General features: G+C 33.3%; 1 protein-coding gene across 1 annotated transcript; it reads right to left on the reverse strand.

The window, feature by feature from the left end:
• Positions 1–255: 255 nt before the first annotated feature.
• Positions 256–5,070, reverse strand: LOC130636475 (DCN1-like protein 1). The gene is made up of 7 exons (XM_057446213.1): positions 4,930–5,070; positions 4,556–4,769; positions 3,444–3,609; positions 2,489–2,619; positions 1,415–1,497; positions 853–949; positions 256–579 (listed from the first exon to the last, which is right to left on the reverse strand). The coding sequence occupies exons 1-7, from the start codon at positions 4,930–4,932 to the stop codon at positions 500–502; spliced, it is 774 nt and encodes a 257-aa protein (XP_057302196.1). The 5' UTR covers positions 4,933–5,070; the 3' UTR covers positions 256–499.
• Positions 5,071–10,115: the final 5,045 nt, after the last annotated feature.

Below are 10,115 nucleotides of genomic sequence, written 5' to 3' on the forward strand. Positions count from 1 at the left end.
GAAAAAATATCCAGTACAGCTTGTGGAACATCTGTGGACGTTTTCGTAGAACACTTCGCGGACAAAGCAACTTACTTTTTATATTAGATGCATATTTATCCTTCAAATGTCTTCACTGTTGCTAACAAATAAAACGATCTACAAGCATCCTTAATAACTTAGAGAAAATAGCTTTTCCGATTTCTCACCAAATTTACAAGCAGTACCCCAAGAAATTTAATTACCTTTAAGAAGATCAACAAAAAACAAGACAAGGATGAAAATAAAATTGTATTTTATACAAAGAACTACAACAGTAAATTTCGATAACTAAAATTCCATAGAAAATTTTTCAAAACGGTCCAGCAATAACTTTCTTTCATAATTCTGCTACGATTAAAAACAGAAAAAAACAACTCGTTCTTGTAGTGGCGTTTTATTTACAAAAAGGCAGTGGATGATGAATAGATGTATTCTTTATTTTCGCGATAGGCGTTTCGACGCATTGACAATAGTGAATTCAGACCAAAGTAGTCTTTTTGCTTTGCAGGCGAGATTTAGCCCACGATACAAAGTCGTCTATTAATACTGGCCATGCACCTACCAAAAATAAAAAATAGTACAGAAGTTAAAATTTTGTTAGAAAATTCCAAAGTATAACAAATAAACAAAAAACATCAACAGTAACAACAACAATAAAATAACAACAACAACAACAACAACAACAACAACAAAGGCAACAATAACCACAATAATCACATTAACAAACAAAGAACACAAAAACAACAACAACAAACGAAAAAGAAGAAGAACAAACAAACAAACAAGCAAACAAACAAATAACACACAAAGAAAAACAACTGTCAACCTAACCTTCTTCATCATAATTTGACATATCGTCTGATATCATCAGTGAAAAGTCGAGCAGTAAATTCCAAGTATCTTTTGGAATAGAATGTTTTTGATTTTCCTAGAACAAAACGTAGAATAACTTCGATAGAGAACAAACAAGTATACAGAACAACAAGCAACTGAAAACAAATAAACAAACAAACAAAGAGTAATTTTCTCAAATTATATTTAGGCCAGGCTTTTTGGGGGCTTCGTATAGTCGGGGAGGGAAGAGAAAACGGTTGTACACGTTTTAGATATGCAAATTCTTGATAAAGGCATAAAAAGGCTTTTAGCCTTCGGAAATGTTGATAAGGATATTTAGAGTAAAAAATTTGTCTCATTTTTTTCTGACTATCCGTTATTCGATGAGTCAACATAAAAAAACAGAGGTGAATTCGAAACATTCTTTAATTATCCTGAAAGTTCAGATTCATAAAATTTCATGCCCTTAAAAGGTATGCTTTTTTAGCCCCCGCCCCTCCACCTTTGATTTGAATAAGGTCTTACTGGCAACACAAAATTGACGCAATGCGTGACTTACTGTTAAAAATTGCACCCATAAGTCAAGAAACCGAAAGCGTCCTTTCATAACAATATTCCAGTATGCTATCGCCATTTCTAAATCTAATACAAATAAAACATTACAATACCTATTCCTATTTTTCGCGTGTATTAATTTTTTATGTGTATTAATTTTACGTGTATTAATTCTGCATGTTTAGTTCTGGCGCATCAAGAAGTGAGTATGAATTCGCACATATAGTTTTCACGCACAGAAATTTCTCATGATTTTTTGTCCCTCTACAGACTTTCTATTTTTCACTTGAGTTTCAGTTGCTAAAATCGTAAAATTGCTGCTAAAATCGTAAAATTGCTGCTAAAACCGTAAAATTGCTGCTAAAATCGTAAAATTGCTGCTAAAATCGTAAAATTGCTGCTAAGATCGTACAATTGCTGCTAAAATCGTAAAATTGCTGCTAAAATCGTAAAGGATAGGAATTTTTTAAATAATAATTCTGCCTAAATTATTGAAAGCCTAATAAAGTCAGCGAGCAGGTTTTGCGCATACTTTTTTCGCTTGTAATCAACGGTAACAATTTTCGCACATTTTGTGTTTTTTACGAATGCATAAAAATAAAAATCTCTACGCGTGAAAATGACTCTGATAAAAATTTATTTCTACGTGTCCACAGGTCACGCAAATATGCCATACAAAGAAGTTTATATAAACAAAGCATATTAAACTTTAATACTTTTTCAAGTTTATGTTAAGTTAACAAAATAAATTTAAAGAAACTGCAAATTCAATTTAAACAACACAAAAAAATAAATGATTCTAAATAAGATAAATTTGTATCCTGGAAAGCAACAATCACCCTGATACATCCAAGATCCATTAGTCAGAAGGCTTTTAGGTTGTTAGAAGAATAAAAATAGTAATATAAATTACCTAAAGGGAAGAAATTTCGCAAATTGCTGAAATATCACGACTTAACAATTCAAAATATTAAATATTTCTGAAATTTCTAATAGCATTATATCAAACACGAAACTGACATTTCTAAAGTATCTTCACAAGAAGTCACCAAAAAAAACTTAGGGCATCAGCTTTTACCTAGACATTTTTGACCAACGTTTTTGGCAAAGTTGAATGTGAATTGATATAAATCTTTAAACTTCGAAGGATCGTTTAACTCCTGCTCCACGCTAGGTAGCCTCCTTCTTAGTGCATCTAAATTATCACATCTGAAAAAGAGGTTATCGAAGTTACTCCATGTTTGTACTAAGAAAAAAAATATAAACACAATAAATTATCATTTAAACATAAAACTGCATTGGTACTTTAGTTTGATATGCAACATGGTGGACTGCGAAATATCGAAAACATATTATTCTTCACAAGTAAAGGTGATTCGCTACCATACAACATTATTTTTGTAGATGCTTTTATGAACAAAGTATTACATATATTACATAAAATAGGTAAAAAAGGTAAAATGGTTAATAATGACTAAGGCCAAAAAAATTAAAACAAAAATTTTGGGGCAAAAAAGATGTTCCTCAATTTATTCCAGATGAGATTTTTCTTCTCAGATTTTATGTCATTTAAACTAAAAATAATAGGAAAAATTTGTTGCGACTGTTCCGATCTCTTATATAAATGAAAAAGACTACTGCAAATAAAATCTAGAAAACTCAATAGATGTGTAAATCCTAAATGCGCGCAAACTAAACGTTGAACGAAAATTTTATGTAGGTCTATTTCAATCCTTCAAAATGAGGCGAAACTACTTCAATAGTGTTAAAAAAGCAGCCTTTTATACGTAAAAATAAAAGTTCATTTCAGCACTTTTACCGATATGCTGATAAATTACTGATGTAAAACAGTACAAATGGAATTCATGTCTACATTTTTTTCCCGACGTGAAATGGGGGGAATTGTCGACGTGAAACAAACAAAATGAAGGTTAACGTCGGCATTTCTTTGCATACCCAGAAAAAATGGAATTAGAATAGCTAAAAAGGTACTCCTTTCAATAACAACAAAAACAATGAAAACTTGTATTTACCCTAATTCTGTCATTCCATCAAAAAATTCTTTTCTTGTAAATTCACACTGCACGGCAGCTTTAAATTTCCAACAAATAAGCAAGACTTCGAAACTTGCTGGATCTAATCGAATATCCTCACAAAACTTTGCTAAACCATTGACCAGCATTTTATCTTCGTGTGGATCTTAAAAGCGCAAAATGTTAGAATATATATGGCTTCCTTAACCTTGCAAAAATATGCAGCTATAGCCACTCGCACCATGAAATCACACTAAAAACTTACTTGTTATGACTAAAATTATTATTAAAAAAAATAAAATTATTATCAGGCAGAAAAAGCAGTACGTTCGGGAGACGTTACCTCCAAGGACAGAATTTGAACCAACCAAGTCACACTGCTGTTTCAGATTGTATGAATTTACGTGTAAGTTTATTATGTAAGGAAAGACATGTTTTAAAAGATACCTCTCTTAGGTGATATGTTGGGCAGTGAAGGGGGTGTTGGAAGAAGTGTTACTTGCAGGAAAGTTTCTGCTTGGAAAAAGTTCAGAGAGTTACTTCCTTTGTTGACTAGCAGTCTTGTCAATTAAGTTAAAAGGTAGGTTGTATGAGGACTGTGTAAGAAGTGTTATGTTGTACGGTAGAGAGACATGGGCAGTGAAGCAGGAAGATCTTGACCATTTAGAAAAGAATCATATGAGAATGGTTAGGTGGATGTGTAACGCCAGTCTGAGAGACAGAAAGAGTTCAGATGAGCTAAGAAGCAGGCTAAGTATCCGTAGAATTAAAGATGTTATCCAGATAAGAAGATTGAATTGGCTGGGGCACTTGAAAAGAATGGAGGGGGATAATTGGGTAAGAAAGTGTAGAGACTTGATATTCCCTGGGGCAAAGCCCAGAGGCAGACCGAGAAAGACTTGGCAGGAGGTTATAAGGACAGACGTTAAGCCGAGAATGATGATGATGATGATGACCTCTCTAACCTAGCACCTAAAAAGGTCTAGCAACAGTTTTTCAATGCCTAAATTATCAGTAAAGATGCTTTTATAACCTTATAAAATTGTTAACAATAGTTGTTCAAAACTTACATTGCCTTTAAAAAGCTCCCACCCAGATAAATGTTAACATACCTTTATATTTTTCGAATAATTGTGTAAGTTTTTTTCTATCTGTCGATGTCTTAGTTTCTTTGTAATACCTTTCTGGATGTTGAAAGTAGTTATCAGTGGCTATGTCCATGCGCCAATCATGCATATTTAAGCAGTTGATGGCAGTTTTTTCTCCAGTATTAGTAAACGCAATAAATTGCCTTACTTTCTCCTTTTGTGAAGATTTGAGTTTATTCTAGGAGAAGACAAAATAAATAATAACAAAAATGTTTAGCATAAATTCAAATTCTATGGGAATTGATCAAATTTCTTTCTGCAGTCAAGTCAAATTTACAGTTAAACATGCAAGTCTCTGTTGAAATGAATACGAAAAATACTATAAAATAATTCCTTACCATTTTGTCTCTATATTTTCAATCTCCTTTTTATTCATCCATCTTATTTTTAATAACACATGCTACCTTTTAACATAACATAATAGTAATTTAAAAATAACAAAACAACTTAGGCATTAATATTTTTTTTTTTGGCAAGAATAGGGACAATTTCAAGGTTTTCTTTACAGGAAAACTAACAAAAAGACCTGCACCTTTTTTTATTATAGAGGAAGTTATTCTAAAACTTATTTTTTGATATTTCATCAGGTCTATAGAATCATAAAAAATAGCTCAGTTCCTGAATGTTGTATTTTCTTTATAAACTATATAGCTTCCATTTAACCTCAAAATACAGAATGCATTTTGTACCGACGGTCTGGGACCAAACAACAATAATTATGCAACTGCATTCGGTAAAAAAAATTCAAAGCTGCATATAGGCTAAAGGAAAAATTCAGCTGTCATATCTATTATTTCTTTAAAGCATTTTGCTCAGTTTTAAATGCTATAAATCATACCTGGGAAATATTTATTATAAGTACCAACAGCGACGAAATAACAAGGTTATGTTAAAACCATGCAAAATCTTACACACACAACTCAAAACAAAGAACTAAGTCACTTTATACAATATCTTTCTAACTTTATGAAAGAAGTGAAAAAAGCACCCCAAACAATCATTAAAAATGGATTGGGGAAAACATATAGTTTTCTTTTCCTTTTACAAGAGTCAAGACTTTGATTATTTTTTAAAAAGAAAACCATAGTTTTTTAAGTTTTTCTATTAAACATTTACAACTGAATTAAAAAACGTTGTTGCCTTTTGTTCTATGAAATACTAATATATAATTCATATGGTTAACTTCATCTTACATATTAATAAAACTACATAAAATTCTGTAGCTTTTTCACTCTATATAAGAACATCTTCAAAAATAGTGTTACATTAATTTTTTTCAGAAATTCTGCATTTTTCAGGTAAAAGTGCCTTTTACGGCTTATTTCGACAGTAGTCAAAAAGAGAAATCCACTTAGACAGGGTAACAATGGAAAAACAGAACTGTCCCTTAAATTTCGATGACGTCAGCCAAGTCTCACAAATGTCCAAAAAAAGAAATTCTTTGGAATTTTTTTGACTGTAGAGCTTTTAACACTGACGAAGAAAATGCATAGGATCATGTACTTTTGACAAACAATTGAAGAGATATTGGGGGTTTAGGTGTTTTTGAAACTGTCAATGCATTCAGATTGACTTCAATCTGAATGCATTGACGTCACACTGTAATGTCATAAGGATTAAAAAAAAAGACATAAGATTTTCAGCGAAATCAAAGAAAAACGAAGATATCCACTTTGGCGGTCAAAGACAGACACAAAAACCTGATAATTTTTTTATTTTAAACACTTACTGGGTGTCATTTTAACATATACTGCAATGAGGGTTCTTGAATTGTTAGGGGTTGTTTCAGATTGCTGTAATTTTATAAAGTTTGCTTTGAAAATTTTAAGGCCATATTTGTTAATTTAAGTGCATTGGAGAAAAGATGATCATCAATAAATAAACAAGTTTTGCTAGGATCTGTGAAATTCATTTTAAACCTGATGGATTTAGCTATCACATAACCATTAGGCATGACTTAGGCCACCTCTAAAATATGTTATGTTTGCGTCCTGAAGACCGGTCGGTTGGGCGTATTTTTTCCGGGATTTTCAGATGGGGCAAAATTCGTTCCCAGGGCCAAAAAACAGTATAGCGCCACTCAACATCGTATGCAGACCCTTTTTTCGCCGCCCTGTCTGTAAACTTGCCATGAGTACCCTACAGAAATTAATTTTTACGGGAATTAATTTTCGCGAGTTTTTGTCAAATTTAGGAAAATTAGTTCTCACAAATTTTGTTTTCAAATATACATATCTCGTTTGGATCAAAAAGCTTTCCGGGTTTTTTCCGACTTACCCACTCGGGTTTTTATTGCCAAAAGTGAGTCGGTCGGAGGACGCGAACATAACATATTTTTGAAGGCGGCCTTTTACAGGGTGCTTTTTTAAAAAATATCACAATAGAGGGTTCTCTTGAATATACGTTATCCCTCACTGTAATATCCTAATCTTTACCGCAAAAGCTCTAGGTTTAAAAGCATTATAATTAAAAACTCAAACTAAACAAAAAAAATGGACTTGAAAGATTATTTTCCTGCAGTTTTTCCGATTTTGTACTTTTCCCTTTTTAGAAGTTTTGAGTACTGTGCAGGAGGGAGAGTAATGGCCATCCTGTCCTGTTTAGCTACATATTGACTTAGGGAGATCCCTACTTACAGGAAAGTCACAAAGTATGGCTCTCACTCATCTCTAGCTAGAGTGCAGACATAATTAGGGGTCTGTGTATCTCAAAATGACCATTTAATACTCTAGGACTCCCCATCTAAGCCATAGTCCTTTCTGTGAATAATAAACAGGGTATATACCTGAAAATTTGTGAGTCTAGCCATGTAAAATATGCACATCTCTCTCTCTTCTTGTTGGTGACAATTTCTTAGCTATAAATCTTAGTGGAAACAGAAATCACTACATCGCTACCTGTGTACTTAGCTATGTACATAGGAAAACGACTTATTCACCCTCTTTGCACATCCAGACAAGCACATAGTTACCCAGTCATGCCAACAGAGGGATAAACGTTAGACAACAAGAAGCAAAGAGACGTTGATATTGTGTCGCTCACAGCAGCGGTTACCATTATGAGATTATTTATCACACAAAACTTTTGTCCAGCAAATTTATTTACAACACAAGACAGAACTTTTCGTCATTTTTGCCCGACAAGTTTTTTTTTAAGTTTTTTAATCGGTTTCATACACTTTTCCATTTACTTTTAATTCCTTCAAAGAGATACTTTACATACTTTTTTATGTTACTATTTTATGTTATTGAAAATAATGCAACTATTTTTTCTAGGAAAACAATTGAATTTTACACTCAAGCACGTGTTTTTGCCCTCGACCCCTTATTATCATTTCAACCAACACTGTTCCTTTTAACGCTATATTTAAAAATTGTGTTTTCATATTCAAAAAGGCCTGCAAATATTTCTTTCTCTGTTTCTACGCTTACCAAAAACTCAACCACGAACTTAGGGCTGAATGGCTCTTGCCTCAACATCTGCGGCCCTTGTAAGATTTGAAACGAACACTATAGATCTCTTAACGCTATTGACCTCAACGTGGCGATTATCAAAAAATGCAATACAAATTCTGATAGGAACGCGCATATTAAATTCTATTATTCTAAAACGAAAATGGAGAAATGCACCATTTTTAATCGACTTATTATTGCATTAGGAATAATTTACGACTTCTTTTTGAAGGGCGACAAAAATAGCACAGAAGGAGCCTTTTGTAGTGCGGAGGCTATTGTCATAAAACATTCCGAGGTCTTTCTGAAAAATCAAGGTAATTGTTCGTTTTTTTGATAACTGGTTTTCACCCATGAAAGTAATGCTCCAGTTAAAATCGACCGGAATATTGAATCGTTTAAATGACTGTCTGCTTACGTCAGACAAGGATTTGAAAATGGAATAACATGAATCATTTTGCTACAGGCACAGATGTTAATTCTCGTCTTTAGCTGGTGAAGTAGTTTAACAACAAATGTGTCAACGTAGATTCAACATTTTCAGAAGTCCAAGCTCAGGGAGAAGTCAGATGCTGGGATGCCAAAAAGAAGCAATATATCCAACTAACTGCTCCTGATATGATGGCTGACTACAACAAATCAATAAGTTAATTTAGCTGATATGTTGATCTCTCTTCATCGGAAAGAATTGTCTCCAAGAAAAGATGGTGCCTGAAAGTAATATTTCATCTCGTTGATATATGCAAAGTCAATGGCTGATGGTTATTATACCGGCGACAGTGTGAGCAAGAAGCAATACAGAACAAAAATCAAAAGACTTCGCTAAAATTTAATGCAAAATTAGCTACAGCACTACGCCAATCTTCTAAGCCTGTTTGTGTTGCAAAACCAAACAAGAGAAGATCACTGCCTCCTCCTCCTCTGTGTAGAGGGAGAAAATGTTACATGCCTTACCAATACTAGATGTGCGATATGATATGGTCGATCACTTTCCAGAATTTAGAGGAATGAAAGGAAAATGCTGTTTTTGTTCAGCGGGATACAGTTTTGTAAAAGATGTCTAGTATTGTTATGTGTACGGAAGTATCAAAATTGTTTTTATAATTCTCACCATTAGATAATCGTTCTGAGTTGTAAAATTTAAATCAAACCGGCAATTTCTGGACCCTGAATTGTTAGGCAATGATAAGAACATAAAATCATAATTTTTGTATCATTGCCATAATGCTTCACCCATGACGGGTTAAGAAACAATAGATTATAAAATCTTGAACCAGACTAGATTTAACGCTATCGGAGATTGCAAACGACATGGGTTATGCCAAGTAGCTACAAGAAGAACTTCGTGCTAGAAAGAATCAATTGATTGTGAGACGAATTACAGAAACTATCAGAAATCGTTTAAACGGATCCTTACACAGCATGCACGTCATTTGTAAGTCATTTGTAAGTGTTTTCCATCACAGAACGAATTATGTGATACGGTTTGGTTACCTCAACGTGACTCCACAAGCTTCGTAGAATTACAGCTAAGTTGTTGTGCAATGTTTATAACGATGTAAAGAAAGAACCTGTTGGAAGATTTGGATGGTGGCTGAAGGTTTACCAACATTAAGACACTTGTCGAAAGAAGCTAAACTAGACATAACAGCATGGGGTTTTGGGCGACAGGCGAGATGGCATTTTTTGACATCGAGGTTTTTAACTCGATAGCAAAAAAATTTATACAGGCAAACTGATCTAAGGAAAAATAACAAAAATATGAAAAAAACAACAGAATCTTTGGATTCGAACACGCCACTTGTTTACTCTGTAACCTGTAGAATATAGATTAGAATGCAGGGAATTCTACAGGAGGCTACCAGTAATGATTCGGAGTAAATACGAAGTGATAGTGAAACCGTGACATACATCAGCGGAAAAGTTGCGCCGTTAATGTTTATTTTAGCCTCATTCCGTGAAAGTATAACAATAAGAGATGAATGTGTTAATGAAAATGAACCGAACTTTACACTACTGCTCAACATTACATAAAATAGCTGCTGACCATTGTTGTATGTGAGGACCTCAAT

The sequence above is a fragment of the Hydractinia symbiolongicarpus genome, chromosome 3 (genome assembly GCF_029227915.1).
Source record: "Hydractinia symbiolongicarpus strain clone_291-10 chromosome 3, HSymV2.1, whole genome shotgun sequence".
Taxonomy (NCBI): domain Eukaryota; kingdom Metazoa; phylum Cnidaria; class Hydrozoa; order Anthoathecata; family Hydractiniidae; genus Hydractinia; species Hydractinia symbiolongicarpus.